The sequence below is a fragment of the Salvelinus namaycush genome, chromosome 19 (assembly GCF_016432855.1).
Source record: "Salvelinus namaycush isolate Seneca chromosome 19, SaNama_1.0, whole genome shotgun sequence".
NCBI lineage: Eukaryota > Metazoa > Chordata > Actinopteri > Salmoniformes > Salmonidae > Salvelinus > Salvelinus namaycush.
The window spans coordinates 14,242,292-14,267,981 of record NC_052325.1 but is presented as its reverse complement, the minus strand read 5'-3'; the positions used below and the strand labels follow the sequence as shown (position 1 = coordinate 14,267,981).

Sequence of the window (25,690 nt, the reverse complement as noted above, 5' to 3'; positions counted from 1 at the left end):
TAACAACATCTCCACCCCGCTGATCCTCAACACTGGGGCCCCACAAGGGTGCGTTCTGAGCCCTCTCCTGTACTCCTTGTTCACCCACGACTGCGTGGCCATGCACGCCTCCAACTCAATCATCAAGTTTGCGGACGACACTACAGTGGTAGGCTTGATTACCAACAACGACGAGACGGCCTACATGGAGGAGGTGAGGGCCCTCGGAGTGTGGTGTCAGGAAAATAACCTCACACTCAACGTCAACAAAACAAAGGAGATGATTGTGGACTTCAGGAAACAGCAGAGGGAGCACCCCCCTATCCACATCGATGGGACAGTAGTGGAGAAGGTGGAAAGTTTTAAGTTCCTCTGTGTACACATCACGGACAAACTGAATTGGTCCACCCACACAGACAGCGTTGTGAAGAAGGCGCAGCAGCGCCTCTTCAACCTCAGGAGGCTGAAGAAATTCGGCTTGTCACCAAAAGCACTCACAAACTTCTACAGATGCACAATCGAGAGCATCCTGTCGGGCTGTATCACCGCCTGGTACGGCAACTGCTCCGCCCACAACCGTAAGGTTCTCCAGAGGGTAGTGAGGTCTGCACAACGCATCACCGGGGGCAAACTACCTGCCCTCCAGGACACCTACACCACCCGATGTCACAGGAAGGCCATAAAGATCATCAAGGACAACAACCACCCAAGCCACTGCCTGTTCACCCCGCTATCATCCAGAAGGCAAGGTCAGTACAGGTGCATCAAAGCAGGGACCGAGAGACTGAAAAACAGCTTCTATCTCAAGGCCATCAGACTGTTAAACAGCCACCACTAACATTTAGTGGCCGCTGCCAACATACTGACTCAACTCCAGCCACTTTAATAATGGGAATTGATGGAAATTATGTAAAAATGCACCACTAGCCACTTTAAACAATGCCACTTAATATAATGTTTACATACCCTACATTACTCATCTCATATGTATATGTATATACTGTACTCTATATCATCTACTGCATCTTGCCATCTTTATGTAATACATGTATCACTAGCCACTTTAAACTATGCCACTTTATGTTTACATACCCTACATTACTCATCTCATATGTATATACTGTACTCTATACCATCTACTGCATCTTGCCTATGCCGTTCTGTACCATCACTCATTCATATATCTTTATGTACATATTCTTTATCCCTTTACACTTGTGTGTATAAGGTAGTAGTTGTGGAATTGTTAGGTTAGATTACTTGTTGGTTATTACTGCATTGTCGGAACTAGAAGCACAAGCATTTCGCTACACTCGCATTAACATCTGCTAACCATGTGTATGTGACAAATAAAATTTGATTTGATTTGATTTGAATTCAGTGCCTCTTTGCTTGACATCATGGGGACATCAAAAGAAATCAGCCTTTTGTTTTTGTTGACCTCTACAAATCTGGTTCATCCTTGGGAGAAATTTCCAAACGCCTGAAGGTACCATGTTCATTTGTACAAACAATAGTACGCAAGTATAAACACCATAGGACCACGCAGCCATCATACAACTCAGGAAGGAGACGCGTTCTGTCTCCTAGAGATGAACGTACTTTGGTGCGAAAAGTGCAAATCAATCCCAGAACAACAGCAAAGAACTTTGTGAAGATGCTGGAGGAACAGGTACAACATTATCTATATCCACAGTAAAACGAGTCCTATAATCGACACAACCTGAAAGGCCTCTCAGCAAGGAAGAAGTCACTGCTCCAAAACCGCCATAAAAAAGCCAGACTACGGTTTGCAACTGCACATGGGGACAAAGATCGTACTTTTTGGAGAAATGTCCTCTGGTCTGATGAAACAAAAATATAACTGTTTGGTCATAATGACCATCGTTATGTTTGGAGGAAAAAGGGGGAGGCTTGCAAGCCGAAGAACACCATCCCAACCATGAAGCACGGGGGTGGCAGCATCATGTTGTGGGGGTGAATTGCTGCAGGAGGGACTGGTGCACTTCACAAAATAGATGGCATCATGAGGCAGAAAAATTATGTAGATATATTGAAGCAACATCTCAAGACATCAGTCAGGAAGTTAAAGCTTGGTCTCAAATGTGTCTTCCAAATGGACAATGTTGTGGCAAAGTGGCTTAAGGACAACAAAGTCAAGGTATTGGAGTGGTCATCACAAAGCCCTGACCTCAATCCTATAGAGAATTTGTGGGCAGAACTGAAAAAGCGTGTGCGAGCAAGGAGGCCTACAAACCTGACTCAGTTACACCAGCTCTGTAAGGAGGAATGGGCCAAAATTCCCCTAACTTATTGTGGGAAGCTTGTGGAAGGCTACCCAAAACGTTTGACCAATGTTAAACAATTTAAAGGCAATGCTACCCAATACTAATTGAGTGTATGTAAATGTCTGACCCACTGGGAATGTGATGAAATAAATAAAAGCGGAAATAAATAATTCTCTCTACTATTAATCTGACATTTCGCATTCTTAAAATAAAGTGGTGATCCTAACTGACCTAAGACAGGGGATTTTTACTAGGATTAAATGTCAGGAATTGTGAAAAACTGAGTTTAACCTGTCTGGCACCGGGGTTCCGCTAGCGGAACTCCTCCCACATTCCACTGAAAAGGCAGAGTGCGAAATTCAAAAAATATTTTTGAGAAATATTTAACTTTCACACATTAACAAGTCCAATACAGCAAATGAAAGATACACATCTTGTGAATCCAGTCAACATGTCCGATTTTTAAAATGTTTTACAGCGAAAACACCACATATATTTATGTTAGCTCACCACCAAATACAAAAAAGGACAGACATTTTTCACAGCACAGGTAGCATGCACAAAGCCAACCTAACTAACCAAGAACCAACCAAACTAACCAAGAAACAACTTCATCAGATGACAGTCTTATAACATGTTATACAATAAATCTGTTTTGTTCGAAAAATGTGCATATTTGAGGTATAAATCAGTTTTACATTGCAGCTACCATCACAGCTACCGTCACAAATAGGACCGAAGCAGCCAGAGTAATTACAGACACCAACGTCAAATACCTAAATACTCATCATAAAACATTTCTGAAAAATCGATGGTGTACCGCAAATTAAAGACAAACATCTTGTGAATCCAGCCAATATTTCCGATTTTTTAAGTGTTTTACAGCGAAAACACAATATAGCATTATATTAGCTTACTACAATAGCCTACCACACTACCGCATTCATTCATCAAGGCACGTTAGCGATAGCAATAGGCACGTTAGCGATAGCGAATAAACCAGCAAAAGATATTAATTTTCACTAACCTTCATAAACCTTCATCAGATGACAGTCCTATAACATCAGGTTATACATACACTTATGTTTTGTTCGAAAATGTGCATATTTAGAGCTGAAATCAGTGGTTATACATTGTGCTAACGTAGCATCTTTTTCCCAGAATGTGCGGATATTTTTATGACACTCAACTATTCTGACCAAATAACTATTCATAGTTATTAACTATTCATAGTTCAGTTACTAGAAAGTACATGTTGTATAGGAAATGATAGATACACTAGTTCTTAATGCAATCGCCGTGTTAGAATTCTAAAAATAACTTCATTACGACATCCAGCTTAGTTATAGCGAGAGCGTGCCCAAAATCTGGGCGCAAACTACTATTTCACATGTTCGACAGATATATGAAATAGCATCATAAAATGGGTCCTACTTTTGATGATCTTCCATCAGAATGTTGTACAAGGGGTCCTTTGTCCAGAACAATCGTTGTTTGGTTTTAGAATGTCCTCTTCTCCAGTCAATTAGCACGGAAAGCTAGCAAAGTAGCGCAAAGCTCTCCTTCCTGAACAAAGGCACACAACGCAACACGCCTAACGTCCCGAATAAATTTCAATAATCTAATAAAACTATATTGAAAAAACATACTTTACGATGATATTGTCACATTTATCAAATAAAATCAAAGCCGGAGATATTAGTCGTCTATAACGACAGCTTTTCAGAAGGCAATACCAGGTCCCTTCTCACGCGCTCCAGAAAACAGGAAACTGGTGACACGTCATGCCAAGAGCTTTTATTCGACCCCAGATCAAGTTATACACTCCATTTCTTCTCTCACTGCCTGTCGACATCTAGTGGAAGGTGTATGAAGTGCATGTATACTGATATATATGAAGGCCATTTATAGGCAGGCCCTAGAACAGAGCATCGATTTCAGATTTTCCACTTCCTGTTAGGAAGTTTGCTGCAAAATGAGTTCTGTTTTACTCACAGATATAATTCAAACGGTTTTAGAAAATAGAGAGTGTTTTCTATCCAATAGTAATAATAATATGCATATTGTACGAGCAAGAATTGAGTACGAGGCCGTTTAAATTGGGCACGATTTTCCCCCAAAGTGAAAACAGCGCCCTCTGTCCTCAACAGGTTAAATGTATTTGGCTAAGGTGTATGTAAACTTCAACTGTATCTGCACTCTGGACTGTGGACTGTGGTGAGACAACATCAACAGGAGAAAGAGCAGGAGATGAACAGAGCACTAGAGGAGAGGATCAGACTGCTGGAGGAGAGGGTGAGGGGATGGCGTGTGACAGAGAACAACCCATTAGAGGGGTGGCCACCCCCACAGAGAAGCCAGCAGAACAGCCCACCCCAGACCCTGACCATAGTGTCGACATCACAGCAGGACAGACAAATGAAGAACCCCAAGCCCAGGGGATCCAACCCCCTCTGAGTACCCCCCCCCCCGTCAGCCACACTGATAGCCCTCCTGACCCCCCCCCCCCCCCCCCCCCCCCACAAAACCCACTCCTTATTCCTTATTACTCCTTATGGACTCAAATGGGAAATATACTGTATACAAGAAAATAAACCTTTTCCCAAACACAGATCGTCTAAACTCTGGTGTCAGGAGGGCTATCAGTGTGGATGACGGGGCGCGCCTTCTGTCTGACGACCAACTAGGGTCACCCAGCCACATAATAATACACACAGGCACAAACAACCTGAGAGCACAGCAGGAAGGGGTGGCCACAGCACTCAAGGGAGTGATTGAAAAAGCTTCTTCTACTTTCCCCAACGCACAAGTGGTTATCTCCACCTTGCTACCACGAAAATACTTCCACCCTGCTACCATACAATGGGTAAACACAAGTATTTCCCGTGACTGTGCCTCAAAACCAAATGTTTACCTGGCCCACCAAACCACCCTGGACTTGAACAGCCTATACGACCAGGTCCACCTATACAAAGGCAGCAGTGCCCACCTTCACACGTACCCTAAAGGACATCGCCCTCATACGCAGTCAAAACACTTCACACAGGAGCAACAGATCAAATGACACGCCGCCCAGACCAGCGAGAACCCCCTTCAGACCTACACATAGAGGACCCACGCCTAGAGGACCTATATCCAGACCACAGCAGCACCAGCCACATCCACACCCCAACCAATCAACACCCCCCCAAGTCAACCATGCCCACATCCCATTTAGGCTCCCTCAGATCACACCTATGCTCCTCCTGCCCCCCCCCCCCCCCCCCCTCCCCCTCCCCTTGGCCCACACTCCTGCAACGAGGACCTCAACATGGAAGTCACACTTATGCCCAGGCCGTGAGCAGGCAAACAGGCCCAACCCCCACTCTTACACTAGCCCAAGCCAATGGCATGTACCAGATGCTCTGCTCACACTTACTGGTCTGATGCCAAACCACACGACCAACAACATTGGACACTTTATGGAAAACAAAGCCTTCACTATCTCATCCTGGAATATTCAAGGCCTGAGGTCATCTGCCTTTGGCCTAAAGAGCAGGAACCTGGACTTTACCAAAGTAATCAGAAATACAGACATTGTCATATTACAAGAAACATGGCATAGAGGAGACGGACACACTGGTTGCCCTCTAGGTTACAGAGAGCTGGTAGTCCCATCCACCAAACTACCAGGTGGGAAACAGGGAAGGGACTCAGGTCGTATGCTAATTTCGCATAGAGCAGACCTAAAGCGCCGGAGAGAGCATACATGATGGTACCCCTCCCTGGCGCGTTCGGCTCCAGCCGCAGGACGCCAACCCAAGGGGCGATCCCGGGGATCAGGAGAGGAACGGTCACCCCTGCTGATGCACGGGAACCTGTCGCCAGCTGGGACGCGGGAACCTGTCGCCAGCTGGGACGCAGTAACCTGACAGACCAGCTGAGGCAGGGGAGCCTGGCGATCTGGCTGAGTCATAAAAGCCTGTAGCAGCTCCCAGACCCAACGTCATTCCACCTGACACAAACAAAACACTCCCTGATGCTTCCCTTAGGTGAGGTGTCATTCTGTAATGATGTGCGCTGAGAGTCGGGAAGCAAGTTCAGGGAGTGAGTGTTTTAATAAATAAATTAAACATAATACAAAACAAGACACACGAACAACGCACAGACAGGAAAAATAAACAATGATGCCTGGGGAAGGAACCAAAGGGAGTGACATATATAGGGCAAGTAATCAAGGAAGTGATGGAGTCCAGGTGAGTGATGAGGCGCAGGTGCGTGTAACAATGGTGACAGGTGTGCGCCATAATGAGCAGCCTCGTGACATAGAGGCCGGAGAGGGAGCACACGTGACACTATCCAAAATGGAGATCTATGGGTAAACCACTACTCCAATCTGTTTGACCCTATAACAAAGAGGAAAACATATTCATGATCAAATACAAATCTTAGAATCAAGTATTAAAGACTACGAGAACCCACTGGATTCTCCAATTACATTGAATGAACTACAGGACAAAATACAAAACGTCCAACCCAAAAGGCCTGTGGTGTTGATGGTATCCTCAGTGAAATGTCCAGACGCTGTTCCTGTTCTGTTTCATGTCCGTTGTTTATTAAATGTTCTCCCTGTACCTGCTTCTCGTCTCCAGCATCGATCCTCACAGAATGCTGACATCACTAAAGGAAGCATCAGGGAGTTTTAGATTTTTGTTTTGGTTGGTGGCGTTGGGTCCGTGTGCTGTCGCCGATGGAACCGGGGGTGCCTCAGCTAGCTCGTCGGGCCTCCACAACTTAGTTGGCTCAAGAGGTCTTCTTGCCTCGGTTTGCTCGGCAAGCGGCCAGCCCGTCAGGCTCACCCAGGTGGGACGCTGTGTGGTGCCCCTACTGTAACGCCTGCTCCCGCTACCCCTCTCTGGCGCGCAAGGATGCCAGGCTGCCATTCATTATCCACACCTGTCACCATCATTACGCACAGCTGCGCAATAGTGGACTCACCTGGACTCCATTACTTTGTTGGTTACACCCTCTATATCTGTCTGCTCCTCAGTTTGTTCCATGTGTCAGCATTGATGTTGTTATTTTTCCCCTTTCCAGACGCTGTTCCTGTTCTGTTTCATGTCCATTGTTTATTAAATGTTCTCAATGTAGCTGCTTTTTGTCTCCAGCGTTGATCCTCACAGTGGGATATGTGTCAACAGCAACCTTGGGAATTGACATGCAAACAAACCAAAAGGAAGCCAAAGTTTTCTCACGCTTTGTTAATTTCAAAAAAGCCTTTGACTCAATTTGGCATGAGGGTCTGTTATACAAATTGAAGGAAAGTGGTGTTGTGGGAAAAACATACAACATTATAAAATCCATCTACACAAACAAGTGTGCGGTTAAAATTGGCAAAAAAAACACGCATTACTTTCTACAAGGCTGTGGGGTGAGACAGGGATATAGCTTAAGCCCCACCCTCTTCAACATATATATATCAATGAATTGACGAGGGCACTAGAACAGTCTACTAGAATCCGAAGTCAAATGTCTACTATTTGCTGATGACCTGGTGCTTCTGTCAGCAACCAAGGAGGGCCTACAGCAGCACCTAGATCTTCTGCACAGACCTGGGCCCTGACAGTAAATCTCAGTAAAACAAAATTAATGGTGTTCCAAAAAGTTCCAGTCTCCAGGACCACAAATACAAATTTAATCTAAACACCGTTGCCCTAGAGCACACAAAAAACTGTACATACCTCGGCCTAAACATCAGCGCCACAGGTAACTTCCACTGTGAACGAGCTGGGACAAGGCAAGAAGGGCCTTCTATGCCATCAAAAGGAACATAAAATTTGACATACCAATTAGGATCTGGCAAAAAATACTTAAATTAGTTATAGAACCCATGGCCCTTTATTGTTATGGGGTCTGGGGTCCGCTCACCAACCAAGAATTCACAAAATGGGACAAACACCAAATTGAAGAATTCTGCAAAAAATATCCTCCATTTACAACGTAAAACACCAAATAATGCATGCAGAGCAGAATTAGGCTTATACCCGCTAATTATCAACATCCAGAAAAGAGACGTTAAATTCTACAACCACCTAAAAGGAAGCGATTCCCAAACCTTCCATAACAAAGCCGTCATCTACAGAGAGATTAACCTGGAGAAGAGTCCCCTAAGCAAGCTGGTCCTTGGGCTCTGTTCACAAACACAAACAGAGCCCACAGAGCCCCAGGACAGCAACATAATTAAACCAAACCAAATCATGAGAAAACAAAAAGACAATTACTTGACACATTGGAAAGAATTAACATAAAAACAGAGCAAACTAGAATGCTATTTGGCCCTGAACAGAAAGTGCATAGTGCAGAATACTTGACCACTGTGACTGACCCAAACTTAAGGAAAGCTTTGACTATGTACAGACTCATTGAGCAAAGCCTTAGGCAGACCTGGCTCTCAAGAGAAGACAGGCTATGTGCACACTGCCCACAAAATTAGGTGGAAACTGAGTTGCACTTCCTTACCTCCTTCCAAATGTATGACCATATTAGAGACACATATTTCCCTCAGATTACACAGATCCACAAAGTATTCAAAAACAAACCCAATTTTGATAAAAACTGGGTGAAATACCAGCGTGCCATCACAGCAGCAATATTTGTGACCTGTTGAGTGAGTGAGTGAGAGAGAGAGAGATCTTTCATTCATTCAGTTTTTTCATCACCATGATGTTTTGTGTAGTATTTTAGCCTTGTTTGCTTTCAGGCCTAGTAAAGTGGAATCAGAAATGTAGGGTGTGTGTTATTAGTCCAATATTCCTCTGCTATTTGCAATGGGGATGGGTCAAAAAATCAATGGACAATGTTTTGCAGATGAGCACATGAATACAAAACTTGCATTGAACCCTGCTGGGAAAGCAGGGCAAACAAACACCCAAGCACACACACATCACACCCAAGCACACACCCCATCCTTGAAGCCATGGGCTCAAACAGTGTTGTTTTGTGAATAAGCTGTTCAATTATTTAGACAAATTATTTACTACCCCCCCAGATGGTAGTAAACTTTGGAAAAGTGTGGTTAAGCTAGATGCTGCCTGTACCGCCGAGGTGAATATTGATTCATCACTCTTACTCACAGTAGGTTCTTCCTGATAATTATCTTTGTCAAATTAATTATCTTTGTTAGTGTCAGCATGAAAACACTATATAGGAATAACATCACATAACCTTGATTAATCAAACAGAATTCATTGTTGTTTGTGCATACATGTCTGTGTGTGTTTGCGTGTATGTTCAGTTATGTGCAGACTATAGTCTCCATACTGTCGAGTTCTCTACCCTCTTTTCTGTTCACTCTGTCTCTGTGTGTCTCTGTGTGTGTGTCTCTCTGTGTGTGTGTCTCTGTGTGTGTGTCTCTCTGTGTGTGTGTCTCTGTGTGTCTCTGTGTGTGTGTCTCTCTGTGTGTGTGTCTCTGTGTGTCTCTCTGTGTGTGTGTCTCTGTGTGTGTGTCTGTGTGTGTGTCTCTCTGTGTGTGTGTCTCTGTGTGTGTGTCTCTCTGTGTGTGTCTCTCTGTGTGTGTGTCTCTGTGTGTGTGTCTCTCTGTGTGTGTCTCTCTGTGTGTGTGTCTCTCTGTGTGTGTGTTTCTGTGTGTGTGTCTCTCTGTGTGTGTTTCTGTCTCTGTGTGTGTGTCTCTGTGTGTGTGTCTCTGTGTGTGTCTCTCTGTGTGTGTCTCTGTCTCTGTCTCTGTGTGTGTCTCTCTGTGTGTGTCTCTGTCTCTGTCTCTGTGTGTGTCTCTCTGTGTGTGTCTCTGTCTCTGTCTCTGTCTCTGTGTGTGTCTCTCTGTGTGTGTCTCTGTCTCTGTCTCTGTGTGTGTCTCTCTGTGTGTGTCTCTGTCTCTGTCTCTGTGTGTGTGTCTCTGTCTCTGTGTGTGTATCTGTCTCTGTCTCTGTCTCTGTCTCTGTGTGTGTCTCTGTCTCTCTGTCTCTCTGTCTCTCTCTCTCTCTCTCTCTCTCTCTCTCTCTCTCTCTCTCTCTCTCTCTCTCTCTCTCTCTCTCTCTCTCTCTCTCTCTCTCTCTCTCTCTCTCTCTCTCTCTCTCTCTCTCTCTCTCTCTCTCTCTCTCTCTCTCTCTCTCTCTCTCTCTCTCTCTCTCTCTGTGTGTGTGTGTGTGTGTGTGTGTGTGTGTGTGTGTGTGTGTGTGTGTGACTGGATCACAGGGTGGTTTTCTCTTATCTTGTCAGTCTAAAGGCTCATGTCTATTGATCTCTATGGTACAGTGAGCCAGTATACGCAGAGTGACTGACAGAAACCTGGCTGAGCCTATTGCTACTGTACCGTATGCTCTGTATTAGTGTCTACAGTAGGGTCTTTGTTGCTTTATTAAGCACACTGACGTGATATCGACGCTGACTGACCACACTGAAGCATTTCAGAGCACGTCTGATAAAGTCCCAGTCACCTTGAATGAACTTATGGATATACACTGAACATAAATCTAAACGCAATATGTTAAGTGTTGGTCCCATGTTTCATGAGCTGAAATAAAATATCCCAGAAAACTGTTGTGCTCAAATTTGTTTACATCCCTTTTAGTGAGCATTTCACCTGGTTAAAATGCATGTTCATTACACAGATGCACGTTGTGCTGGGGACAATAAAAGGCCTCTCTAAAATGTGTCTCACAATTGAAGACTACGTGTAACCGCGCCAGCCCAAGACCTCCACATCCGGCTTCTTCACCTGTGGGATCGTCTGAGGACGGGGAGGGGGAGGGGGGTGCTGAGGAGTATTATGTCTGTAATAAAGCCCTTTTGTATGGAAAAATTCATTCTGATTGACTGGGCCTGGCTCCCCAGTGGGTGGACCTGGCTCCCAAGTGGGCGGGTCTATGCCCACACCAATGGCTGTGTCCCTGCCCAGTCATGAGAAATCCATAGATTAGTGCCTCATTTATTTATTTCAATTGATTTCCTTCTGTGAACTGTAACTCAGTAAAATCTTTGAAATTGTTGCGTTTATATTTTTGTCAGTATAGTTCAGTAATACATTGGTGATGCAGTTTTGTGCTGAGCTGGTGCTGTCCGTGGTAATGAAAGCATCAGATGGGTGTGTGTGTGTGTGTGTGTGTGTTTGTTTGTGTGTGTGTGTTTCTTGTATTTAATAAACCCACTCTGTATAATGTGGCCCTTGCTGTGCGGTAATAACATTAGCATGGTTTACATTGACAAATGAGCTGCTCTTATTAAAAGAGGTGAGGATGTGTGTGCGTGCTTCAGGGTTTTGTGTTCCAATAGAACCAATAGGTGAATCTATTCTCAGTTCAGATTTGAAAAATAGCCCTCCTGGGTTGTCATACCCATTCAAATGTAACATGACTGTAATTGAATATGTCCCAGTCAGGCAGAGTATATTGTAGGGCTCTCTGCTTCACTTCCATTCCAATCAATGTTGTTTCCTTCTGTGTTGCAGTCAGCCTGCCTGCATGCCTGCCTGCAGCCTAGCTAGCTACCCCCTTTGTTACTCTATTGTGTTCACATTGACTTTGCTGACCACTTTGACTTAATCTGCCCTTTCATTCCCTATACACTGGTCCTTTCCTTGAGATTATTAGTTTTAGTTCTGCTACATTTACTGTACACATGTCTTGTGTCGACAGGCTATGTGCTAGACTGTCTTCTCTGACTAAGCTAGCTAGCTCATCTGGCTAAGCTAGCTCATTGCAGGCTGCTCCATACATACACTGTGTTATTAGTTTGTCTAACCTTGCTTTGTGTATGTGATAGTGTCAGTTGATTTGGTAGAGTCAGGTGATTTTAAAAGGCCAAAAGAACAATGGGATTGTGGTAAGCTTAGCCTCAGCAAACTCAATGCAATGTTTGTTTACTTATAATCTAACTAGCAAAACTATTGGTTATCAGGTTAATGCTTGCAGAGACATGTCGTTGGTCTTTGCTGGTTGTTTACATTCATGCTTGATTACTTTCATTGAGTGTATCCTTCTCCTTGGTTGTCCGTGTGTGTGTGTGTGTTTGTATGAACACTACCGTTCAAACTATCTTTTATCAGCACAACTGAGCAAGAGGACAAGTACATTAGAGTGTCTAGTTCGAGAAACAGACTCATTAGAGTGTCTAGTTCGAGAAACAGACTCATTAGAGTGTCTAGTTCGAGAAACAGACTCATTAGAGTGTCTAGTTCGAGAAACAGACTCATTAGAGTGTCTAGTTCGAGAAACAGTACCCGCAAAGCACCGGGCTCAACGTCAACAGTGAAGAGGCGACTTCGGGATGCTGGCCTCAAACTAGACACTCTAATGTACTTGTCCTCTTGCTCAGTTGTGCACCGGGGCCTCCTACTCCTCTTTCTATTCTGGTTAGAGACAGTTTGTGCTGTTCTGTGACGGGAGTAGTACACAGCGTTGTACAAGATCTTCAGTTTCTTGGCAATTTCTCGCATGGAATAGCCTTCATTTCTCAGGACAAGAATAGACTGACAAGTTTCAGAAGAAAGTTCTTTGTTTCTTGCCATTTTGAGCCTGTAGTCGACCCACAAATGCTGATGCTCCAGATACTCAACTAGTCTAAAGACGGCCAGTTTTATTGCTTCTTTAATCAGAACAGCAGTTTTCAGCTGTGCTAACATAGTTGCAAAAGGGTTTTCTAATTATCAATTAGCCTTTTAAAATGCTAAACTTGGATTAGCTAACACAACGTGCCATTCACAGGAGTGATGGTTGCTGATAATGGGCCTCTACACCAATGTAGATATTCAATAAAATAAATCTGCCGTTTCCAGCTACAATAGTCATTTACAACATTAACAAGGTCTACACTGTATTTCTGATCAATTTCATGTTGTTTCATGTTGGACAAAAAAGGTGCTATTCTCTTTCAATAACAAGGACATTTCTAAGTGACCCCAAACTTTTGAACGGTAGTGTATTTATCTTTGAGTGTATTGGAGTGTGCGTGTTGGTGTGGTTAGCCATCCGTGAGGTTGGAAATTGCTATGCGACCCCTCACCCATAGCTTGTACTAGAGCTCTGAGGGGGCATTGCTGCTAGTGCTCAGAGAGCCCTGTGGGAAATGAGTTGCTGGTTTACATGCTTCCTCCTGCAGTAGAGTAACCTCCATCTGACTATTCACCCTTTACATTTCATATTGCCTCGACTGCTAGTCTGCTCAACTCCCCTCAGAAATGTACGCTATAAGAAAGAGTTTTGTTTTCTCTGGTCTAGTATTTCACAATATGTTCCTCTGGGATCAATAGGGTTGCATATGTTGTTGCATCTCAGCAGTAGCACACCTTATTCAACTAGTCAACTAATCATCATGCCCTTCACTATACAGCAAATTTGTTTTAAATCGTTTTAAATCAACACTGACAGTGTTAAATTTAACACCGGGCCAGTGTATATGGTCCACACTTTTGAGTGTTAAATTAACACCATGCCTAGTGCTGACACTGTTACACTTTGTCAGTGTTATTCAATACCACTATATTGTATTTTTAACACTAGGAAGTGTATATAGTTAGTACCAATGGTGTTATGCAATAAAACCTCATATATCATTTTTTTATCATCACACCAAGAGGTCCGTATCTCTTGACAAGGTCACTCAGTGTTGAGTTAAAGGTCAGTCAAAATCATGTTTTTCATGAAATTTGATGATATTTGAAGGAAACCAGATCAAAGTATGATGACCAAAGTACCAAAAATGACTGTTGCTTTGACATTGATAAAGTTTGATCATACATTTACTCGTCCCCTCCCCATGTCAAACACTTGGATTCATTATTAAGGGGACAAGATGACATCACCTTAACTCTCAACCTCTTAAGGATCTGCCACTTTTTTTGGGTCAATTTTCACCTAAAATGACATACCCAAATCATCTAACTGCCTGTAACTCAGGCCCTGAAGCAAGGATATGCATATTCTTGGTACCGTTTGAAAGGAAACACATTTAAGTTTGTGAAAATGTGAAAGGAATGTAGGAGAATATAACACATTAGATCTGGTAAAAGATAATACAAAGAAAAAAACAACCGTTCTTTTGTATTTTTTTTGTACCATGATCTTTGAAATACAAGAGAAAGGCCATAATGTATTATTCCAGCCCAGCTGCAATTTAGATTTTGGCCACTTGTTGACAGCAGTGTATGGGAAAAGTTTTAGACTGATCCAATAAACCATTGTATTTCTGTTCTAAATTTTGTATCAAGACTGCCCACATGTGCCAAATGTGTTTATTAATAACATGTTCAAAACTGTTCACTCTCCCCAAACAATAGCATGGTCTTATTTCACTGTAATACTGTAAATTGGACAGTGCAGTTAGATGAACAAGAATTTAAGCGTTCTACCAATATCAGATATGTATATGTCCTGGGAAATGTTCTTGTTACTTACAACCTCATGCTAATCGCATTAGCCTATGTTAGCTAACCACCAAGTCAAAAAAACAGCCATTTCTCCAGCCAAAGAGAGGAGTCACAAAAAGCAGAAATAGAGATAAAATGAATCACTAACCTGTGTGCATATTTATATCCAAAAATCTCAGTTTACATTGGCGCCATGTTCAGAAATGCCTCCAAAATATACGGAGAAATTGCAGAGAGCCACATCAAATAGCAAAAATACTCATCATAAACTTTGATGAAAGATACATGTTTTACATAGAATTAAAGATACACTTGTTCTTAATGCAACCGCTGTATCAGATTTAAAAAAACTTTACGTAAAAAGCACACCATGCAATAATCTGAGTACAGCTTTCAGACAACAAAGCAGCCAAAAAGATATCTGCCATATTGGGTAGTCAACAGAAGTCAGAAATTACATTATAAATATTCCCTTACATTTCATGATCGTCATCAGAATGCACTCCCAGGAATCCTAGTTCCACAATAAATTGTTGTTTTGTTCGATAATGTCCATTATTTATGTCCAAGTAGCTACTTTTGTTAGCACATTTAGTACACATATCCAAACGCTCGTGCAGGTCCCGCATAACTTCGGACAAAAACTTCAAAAAGTTATATTACAGGTCGAAGAAACATTTCAAACTAAGTATAGAATCAATATTTAGGATGTTGTTATCATAAATATTCAATAACGTTCCAACCGGAGAATTCCTTTGTGTCTAGAGAAGTAATGGAACTCAAGTCGCTATCATGTGAAATGCGCATGACCAGGACCTGGCTCTCTGCCAGACCACTGACTAATTCCCCTCTTATTCAGCCCCACAACACAGTAGAAGCCTCATTCCAGTTTCTAAAGATAGTTGACATCTCGTGGAAGCCGTAGGAAGTGCAAACAGATCCATATCCTACTGTGCATTCAATAGGGACTGAGTTGAAAAATCGACCAACCTCAGATATCCCACTTCCTGGTTGGATTTCGCCTGCCATATGAGTTCTGTTATACTCACAGACATCATTCAAACAGTTTTAGAAACTTCAGAGTGTTTTCTATCCAATAGTAATAGTAATATGTATATATTAGCATCTGGGACAGAGTAGGAGGCAGTTCACTCTGGGCACACTATTCATCCAAAAGTGAAAATGCTGCCCCCTATCCCAAAGAAGTTAACTAAGCCACGCCTCCAATATAATTGCCCAGTGTACCTTGCCTTTTCTAGTGAATTGTAGAGTTACCGAACATGACTATATTTGTTAGTCACTAAGTGAGGTCCTACTGTAAGTGAACGTTACTACAATTAAACTGTTTATGATAATACATTACATATATCATAAAGCCTTACTTTGATGGCCATGTTTTACCCCAACCCAGTGGTGCTGGGAACCTATTGGTTTACAGACCACATCAGGCCTGAAAGTTATATTATGCTGGCTTGCAAAGTGATATGTAATTCCTATTGGAATCCAGCCAGTGTTAGGACATCCGACAGTTGGAATTTTATTCACCCACAACCTGTTAGGAACATTAAATCTGGAATGAATCTAAGTAACTGATTTGATTCATTTAGAAAAATCTATGCTATTTATCTTTGTGTAGCATAAGATAATAAATCAATCAATGTACATGCAAAAACACAGATATTAAAAACAATCCCCCCCAAAAAATCTAATTTTGGTAGAGCGTGATGGGAAAAATTTAATAATGGCCGTGGTTTTGATGGGAACATTTTACTCTCCACAGAGTAAAACTGACACAGTCACACTCTTACACTCAACACTGGTTATTAACACCAACACTGGGATTATTTTACACCACTTTCACTCTTAGAAAGCTAATTTAACTCTTGAATTAACACTAGAAATGTTATACTGAAAAATCAACACTAGGTTACACTGACCAATTTGCTGTGTGGTAATTCAGAGGGAAAATGGAAATAGTGTCACTGTTGCAGTTCTTTATTGAAGGTGTCTTCACACTTTTCAAAACATTTTAACTTTCTTCTCTCTCCTCGTTTCCGATTTGGTCTCACATTAAAGCAAACACATGAAATCTTCTCTGCTCTCGCTTCAGCTGCAGAAACCATTCGAAACCACTGAAAAATCAATACTAGGTAATTTGCTGTGTATTTGGCCGATTTGCTGTGTAGCTGCATCAGGTGTGCTAGTGCTGGGCTGGACCAAAAATGTGTAAACCTGAGGCTCCCTGGGGTACTGATGAAAACCACTGCAGACTGAACTGAAGATGCTTGAGGGTTTATTACAAATTACTGTACTGAAGATGATTGAGGGTTTATTCCAACACTACTGTACTGTAGATGATTGAGGGTTTATTCCAACACTACTGTACTGTAGATGATTGAGGGTTTATTCCAACACTACTGTACTGTAGATGATTGAGGGTTTATTCCAACACTACTGTACTGAAGATGATTGAGGGTTTATTCCAACACTACTGTACTGAAGATGATTGAGGGTTTATTCCAACACTACTGTACTGTAGATGATTGAGGGTTTATTCCAACACTACTGTACTGAAGATGATTGAGGGTTTATTCCAACACTACTGTACTGTAGATGATTGAGGGTTTATTCCAACACTACTGTACTGTAGATGATTGAGGGTTTATTCCAACACTACTGTACTGTAGATGATTGAGGGTTTATTCCAACACTACTGTACTGTAGATGATTGAGGGTTTATTCCAACACTACTGTACTGTAGATGATTGAGGGTTTATTCCAACACTACTGTACTGAAGATGATTGAGGGTTTATTCCAACACTACTGTACTGTAGATGATTGAGGGTTTATTCCAACACTACTGTACTGTAGATGATTGAGGGTTTATTCCAACACTACTGTACTGTAGATGATTGAGGGTTTATTCCAACACTACTGTACTGTAGATGATTGAGGGTTTATTCCAACACTACTGTACTGTAGATGATTGAGGGTTTATTCCAACACTACTGTACTGTAGATGCTTAAATAGCAGGGATAGCAGAAAAAGAGGAGGAGATAAATGAAAAGTGAATGTAATGAAGCAGTAAATTACTATGTTTTACAGTAAGCTGTGGTGGTGGGGTGCGTGAGGAGTGTAAGACCTTAGAAATAGAATGAATAGAACAGGCTTGGAACCTCTAACCCTGGCATTTTGACTGGTAAACTCATGGGTACACACTAGCAAAGGCTGCCTGGTATTGTGATGCGATAATTTCCATGGTATTTTGGAATGTTCTAGCAAGTGATGATGGATTGCCATGGTAATATATCATGTTCATTCAAATGATGCTAACTGATGTGGCTAATGCAATGCAATTAATTTTTTTGTAATGTCAGTAGAGTTGACTCAACAAATCACAGCACAGATTGAAAGATACACTTCCTGCTTTTACTTCCAGGCATGGGTACACGCAAAATGGCTGCAAGTCCACCCATTATGCCGTTATTTACTTGGAGACACCCTTTCTATTCATTTTATTTCTATGTGTAAGGTTGCAGTAATCCGGTGTGTTCCCGTGCACTCCCTCCCTCCCTCTAGCCCTACCTCAGTCAGCAGTTTGCCCTGCGTACAGGGGAGCAGGGGAAGCAGGAGCACAGATAAAACATCAAAGACAAAGCTCTGACAATGCAGGGCCACCCAAGGCCTTGTAAAACCAATACTATAGGGCGCTGAAAGGCCCTCCGACAATTACAAACTTATTAGGCTAATCATAATGGAATAATACAATCCAGGAGGACAGCTTAGCTATAACACTGTAGCTTGCCAAGGAGACCAGGAGACGAGACACTAACGCATATGGATAAGACAGGATGAGGGGAAGAGAAGAGAAAAGAGAGAGAGAGAAAAATAAAAGTTTGAGAAAGATGAAACGGCGAGTATGACTAAAAATGAGAAGAAAGTGAAGAAAGAGTTCAGTGAGGACAGAAGAAAAAAAATGCTGACCTTGAGCATGCTAGTGGGGTTGATTGAAGTAGAGGCTATGTTTATAGTATAGGTACCAGATTTTTTTTATTGCTCTCTTCTTCTTCCAATGTTTCCAGTGTTCTATACGTATCTCCATTCATCTGACCCCTTTCACCCCACCCCCCCTCCCCCAAGGAGCGAAAGAGAGAGAGCGAGGTAGCGAGAGTGAGAAAGAGAGAGAGAGAGAGAGACAGGCACAAATAGAGGACCCTACATTGCACTGCGGCCCCATGCAAGGCTAACCCTGCTGCAGCACTACTGTAATCTGCAGTGCTCACAGCAGCAACAACACTGCAAACCTGAACCATGTTGCTAGCTAATAGCTCTAATACTGGCCTTAGGATATGCTTTAGGTTTCATCCAATCTCTGCCTTTTCTTCTTCACTTTAAAGGATATATTTAGCCTAAATCCTGAGCGTTTAGAGTTTTGGTTGGAGGAGGGTTAAGTCTCCACAGAGGCGTGTTGTTGGGTTAATCTCCCTGAGTGTGATGTTATTGATTATCTAGCATGATTCTTTATCCACAAAGCCCTGAGGATAGGGACATGATCAGATTTGACTTTGGAATATGAGATACTGCTGAGTGAGAGAAATCATAGGCCTTTGCCAAAGTCTTCGTCCCTTTATCGCCACCCTATGGTCAGGCATAGACATAGCAGGGGTCTATGCGTAAGGTCACAGACACTCACACACACACAAACACACACACGCAATGCTGTGATAATGTGTGGATGAGGATGTGACATTAACGTGATGACGTGATCGTGTTTATTGCTGTGACATACACACACTGCCCAGCGCAGAGTGAAGGGCAATATGTGTCTATCTGTTAAATTCACTCTCATTTCACATCCATCTGGAATTCTATTATTATACTGAACAAAAATATAAACACAACATGTAAAGTGTTGGTCCCGTGTTTCATGAGCTGAAATAAAAGATACCAGAAATGTTCCCTACGCACAAAAGCTTATTCTCTCAAATGTGTTTACATCCCTGTTAGTTAGCATTGCTCCTTTGCCAAGATAATCCATCCACAGGTGCGGCATATCAAGAAGTTGATTAAACAGCATGATCATTACAAAGGTGCACCTTGTGCTGGGGACAAATAAAACTCCACTGTGGAGTTTTGTCACATTGTTTTAGAGAAATTTGGCAGTACGTCTAACCAGACTCACAACCGTACACCACGTGTAACCACATCAGCCCAGGACCTCCACATCTGGCTTCTTCACCTGCAGGATGGTCTGAGACCAGTCACCCAGACAGCTGATGAAACTGTGGGTTTACACAACCGAAAAATGTCTGCACAAACTAGCAGAAACCGTCTCAGGGAAGCTCATCTGCATGCTCATCGTCCTCACCAGGGTCTTGACCTGACTGCAGTTTGGCGTCGTAACCGACTTCAATGGGCAAATGCTCACTTTCGATGAGGCAAATGGTGGTCACACCAGATACTGACTGGTTTTCTGATCCACGCCCCTAGCTTGTTTATAAGGTATCTGTGACCAACACATGCATATCTGTATTCCCAGTCATGTGAAATCTATAGATTAGGGCCTAATGAATTAATTACAATTGACTGATTTCCTTATACACTGAGTATATACAACATTAAGAACACCTGCTCTTTCCATGACATAGACTGACCAGGTGAATCCAGGTGAAAGCTATAATCCCTTATTGATGTCACTTGTTAAATCCACTTTAATCAGTGTAGCTGAAGGGGAGGAGACAGGTTAAAGAAGGATTTTTAAGCCTTGAACCAACTGAGACATTAATTGTGTATGTGTGCCTTTCAGTGGGTGACAATTGAAGAGCCTTTGAACAGGGTATGGTAGTAGCTGCCAGGCGCACTGGTTTGTGTAAAGAACTGCAACGCTGCTGGGTTTTTCACGCTCAACCATTTCCATTGTGTATCAAGAATTGTCCATTGTATGAACTGTAACTCAGTAAAATCTTTGAAATTATTACATGTTGCGTTTATACAGTACTTTTGTTCAGTATAGTTAGTTACAGAGCTGTCCATGGTGCTGAAAGCATAAGCTTCCTGTGTTTGTGACAGGAAATAATAGATTCACCTTTTTTTACGTGCTAATGCCTGGCTTACTGTTCATCATCAAATGCCGCTCAAAGATTTATCTAATCAAGAGCACATTGAGAGTCACATCATATGAGCAAGAGCCTTACACACGCACACCCACACGCACATGCATGCACGCGCACACACACACACACAGCATAAATATCTCATCTGCGGAGGGGATTGACAAGATCTATGATTGGGTGCAGTGTGTTGAGCCGTGACGGTTAGCCCGCGGCGGGCACTAACGTGCCTAGCGCTCCCCACTTCCCCAAACAAGCTTTGAGTGATTCACCGGAACCACCGGCTAATTACCGTAGCCGCACGGGGACCGGGAGCGGCGTGGAGAAGTAGGAGACACACTCGCTAACAGGTGTCAGCTCCACAACACACCATATAGCGACAGCGGGCTTATCGTAAATCTGTTGGGACGAGGAGCCCAGGGAATATACCTAGGAAATATGTGTGCGAGAATAGGAAGGCCTCTGGAATATGTCTGAGACAATAGGTCAATGGAATACATTGTGTACTGTATGAAGGGTTGCGTAGGTACAGTAGGTGTACAGTACCATTCAAAGGTTTGGAGACACTTACTCATTCAAGGGTTTTTCTTTATTTTTACTATTTTACTATTTTACGTTGTAGAATAATAGTGAAGACATAAACACTATGAAATAACACATTTGGAATCATGTAGTAACCAAAAAAGTGTTAAACAAATCAAAATATATTTTAGATTTTAGAGTAGCCACCCTTTGCCTTGATGACAGCTTTGCACACTCTTGGCATTCTCTCAACCAGCTTCACAAGGAATTCTTTTCCAACAGTCTTGTTGGCTGCTTTTCCTTCAATCTGCAGTTCAACTCATCCCAAACCATCTCAATTGGGTTCAGGTCAGGTGATTGTGGAGGCCAGGACATCTGATGCAGCACTCCATCACTCTCCTTCTTGGTCAAATAGCCTTAACACCGCCTTGAGGTGTGTTGGGTCATTGTCCTGTCCTAACAAATGATAGTCCTACTAAGCCCAAACCAGATTGGATGGCGTATTGCTGCAGAATGCTGTGGTAGCCATGCTGGTTAAGTGTGCCTTGAATTCTAAATAAATCACGGACAGTTTCACCAGTAAAACACCCCCACACCATAAAACCTTCTCCTCCATGCTTCACGGTGGGAACCACACATGCAGAGATCCTCCTTTCACCTACTCTGAGTCTCACAAAGACACAGCAGTTTGAACCAAAAATCTCAAATTTGGACTCAGCAGACCAAAGGACACATTTCCACCAGTCTAATGTCCATTGCACGTGTTTCTTAGCCCAAGCAAGTCTCTTCATATTATTGATGTCCTTTAGTTGTGGTTTCTTTGCAGCAATTCAACCATTAAGACCTGATTCACGCAGTCCTCTGAACGGTTGATGTTGAGATGTGTCTGTTACTTGAACCCTGTAAAGCATTTATTTGGGCTGCAATCTGAGGTGCAGTTAACTCTAATGAACTTATCCTCTGCAGCAGAGGTAACCCTGGGACTTTCCTTTCCTGTGGCGGTCCTCATGAGAGCCAGTTTCATCATAGAACTTGATGATTTTTGCGACTGCACTTGAAGGAACTTTCAAAGTTCTTGATATTTTCAGAATTGACTGACCTTTATGTCTTAAAGTAATACAAAAAGTATTATTAAAGTAAACAAATTTCTATTTGCTTATTTGAGCTGTTCTTGCCATAATATAGACTTGTTTTTCCCCCCAAATAGGGCTATCTTCTGTATTTCACCCCTACCTTGTCTCAACACAACTGATTGTCTCAAATGCATTAAGAAGGAAAGAAATTCCACAAATGGACTTTTACCAAGGCACACCTGTTAATTGAAATGCATTCCAGGTGACTACCTCATGAAGCTGGTTGAGAGAATGCCAAGAGTGTGCGAAGTTGTCATCAAGGCAAAGGTTGGCTACTTATAATATGAAAATATATTTTGATTTGTTTAACACTTTTTTATTTACTACATGATTCCATATGTGTTATTTCATGGTTTTTATGTCTTCACTATTATTCTACAATGTAGAAAATAGTCAAAATAAAGATAAACCCTGGAATGAGCAGGTGTGTCCAAACTTTTGGCTCGTACTGTATGTATGGAATACATTTAAGACAATATGGAATATGTGAGAGACAATATGTAGAGTAGAACTGAGGAATATGTGAGAGAGAATAGGAAGGCTTATAGAATACAAGAGAGGCCTGTGGCATACTGTACTTTACGTCTTAGAGAGAGGACCTCTCCCACCAACGCCCTTATTAATTGGAAGCTGGATACCAGGAAGTCTGATCAATTCAAGTAAATCAATTGCAAGAGAGGTCAAGGATGGTGTGTGTGTGTGTGCGTGAGCGTGCGTTTGTGTGTGCATCCATACATTACTGTGTGTGTGTGTGTGTGTGCGCCATCAATGGCAACCCAATTTTAACCCATCAATATGTTCTCTCCCTCCACCTTCTCCATCCCATCCCTCTCCGACTCCCTACTAGACGGTATATAAGCCCTGGCTGTGCTCACAGTACTTCCAGACCACACAGATGCACTGCAGTAAGAGGATCCCGTGTGGCCAGTACTGTCTGGAGGTGCAGCAGAGGTGTCCCTTCATCCTTCCCGACAATGACGATCTCATCCACGGAGGAAGCCCCAGTTTTATATGCACAGGTACAGCCTGTTATACTGTATGATACACAGGTTATATGCACAGGGAAATAATATGAAGATATTGGAGAATACTCCCATTTAAACATGGAGTACAACCACAGCACTGATCTGTTACAACTAGCTCATGGAACTAATATGCCAACATGCATTTGCTGTGGTGTGAGATATGCTGTATAGCACAAATGATTGTGTCAGAGGCTACTTCCCCTTTAAGGTCTGCACTAGAATGATGGCTTCCACCTCAAAGCTATTGAATGCATCCCCAGCTGTCCATGAGAAGAGTGACAATGGTGTGAGTTTACTGTATGTCACCACCTGGCGGTCAGCAGCCAGCCAAAGTCAACAACACCACCAGACAGGAGTTTACGCATGGCATAGACCACATGGAGAATGAGGTTTTTTTCTTTTGGGCCAGTTAGAAGTCAGCTCTAGTAATCCATTTTGATTTATTTGTCAAAAAGAGAATAATGTCATGCCCTTTTCCTGCCTTCTGAAGCGTATGCATTTTGTTTTGTGCTGAGTTGGTGCAGTCCTTTGATGCTGAATACATCCAATTTGTTTGCCTGTGTGTGTTCCTGTGTGCCCCTGTGTGTGTGTGTGTGTGTGTGTGTGTTTGTGCGCGCCTGTGTGTACCCGATGTGTGTGCACCCGTGAAAGTGTGGCCTGTCAGATCAGAGCTGCAACCGTTATTAAGTCTTTAATTATGTGGAGCCTCTCATCAGGCTTAAGCTCTTCGATGTCAAACAGTCCAGAGTGGGAGACGACTTAGCCCTCCTCACAAGTTCACCCACTCACATTAGTATGCAGACCGCTCACTGACACACAGAGACACTCACAGCCGGCATGGAGGGAGCAACAGTTGTTGTTGTACAGAAGACAATCCGTTGCCCAATCCAAAATTAACCTATAGCCTATACCACTAGACCCTTCTTGATTTGAGGTGATCGGATGCTCGTAAGTAATGGTGGAAACAAGATGTTGGAGTGATTAGGATATTTTTTACATCCATATTATATTTAATATTGAGAAGGAGTGTCAAAACAACAACAACAAAAATGTATTTTTACTGCTTGAATTATGTTGGTAACCAGTTTATAATAGCAATGGCCAATTTACCACTGCTAAAGGCTATGTCCAGGCACTCCGTGATACGTTGTGCATAAGAACAGCCCTTAGCCTTGGTATATTGGCCATATACCACACCACCTCGGGCTTTATTGTTCATGTAAATATGTGTCCCTCCTTTGCAGGGCTGTTGGAGGAGTACCATGGGGGTGTGGATGCAGACACAGAGTGCTGTGATGTTCGGTGGGACTTCCAGACAGAAGCGGACAACAACCATTCCCGGGGGACCCTCAAAAGAACTCACCCATCCTGTCACCACCGTACCTCTCTCAGTTCCTCGGCCGTGTGCAGAGTGTGCAACAGCCGGCTCAAACTCTGCCTGCTAGTCCTTGTCCTCCTGCACACTGTCGCCTCCCTAACCGCATCCCACAATGCAACGGGACTGGGCCTCCCTGCCTCACTCGCCCCTCTGGAGGAGAGCTCCCCCGCCAACGAGGAGTGATGGGGTGGCCGATGATATAGGTTGTCACGACAATATGAAACATCTCCGCCTCGGTCGGGAATGCTATGTGCTGTTGGCTAGACGTCTGCAGCCGCTGTGCTTTCTGGGTAATTGAGTCTTTGCAGAGGTGTTGGACTACTTATAAATGGAAGACATGCAAATCAATCAAAACAAACAGACTTACAAACAAAGAGAGGAAAACATGACAGTGTCGGGAACGTGGGACAAGGCAGCAGCCTGTGTTGAGTAGGAAGAACTCCTCACTGCTGAGTTTCTCTCACTGCGCTTTTTTACACTGTTTCCCTGTTCTGGCTTTCTGTTGCACTGGCCAACTACGGGATAACACTCACTGTCCTTTTAGAATGTCCATCCTTTATGTTGTTCCTTTATGGGTCTCTTGTGCAGGAAGGAAATGTCTCATCAGTATAGGATAGATAACATCAAAAAGCAAAGTTGTGAGTGTGTGCATACTTGTGTGTGTGTGATTGTGTGTGGGTGTTTACTCTGAAGTCTCCACTTATTTGGGTTCCCATTCCTAAAGCGGCTTTAGATGTAGGAAAGGACACTAAAATGTTAGAGTAGTGGTTTGTTCTCATGGTTCCGTGTGGCTAAATTGGTAGAGAATGGTGCTTACAGCGCCAGGGTTGTGGGTTTGATTCCCACGGGGGACCAGTATGAAAATGTATGCACTCACTACTGTAAATTGCTTTGG

General features: G+C 42.9%; 1 protein-coding gene across 1 annotated transcript in view; it reads left to right on the top strand.

Moving 5' to 3' along the window:
• Positions 1-24,978, top strand: part of LOC120063904 (transmembrane protein FAM155A-like) — a 172,280-nt gene extending 147,302 nt beyond the window's left edge. The window contains exons 2-3 of the mRNA XM_039014217.1: positions 23,240-23,411; positions 24,662-24,978. Coding sequence (XP_038870145.1) covers positions 23,240-23,411; positions 24,662-24,978 — 489 coding nt within the window. The remainder of the gene's footprint in view (positions 1-23,239; positions 23,412-24,661) is intronic.
• The last annotated feature ends 712 nt before the right edge of the window (positions 24,979-25,690 follow it).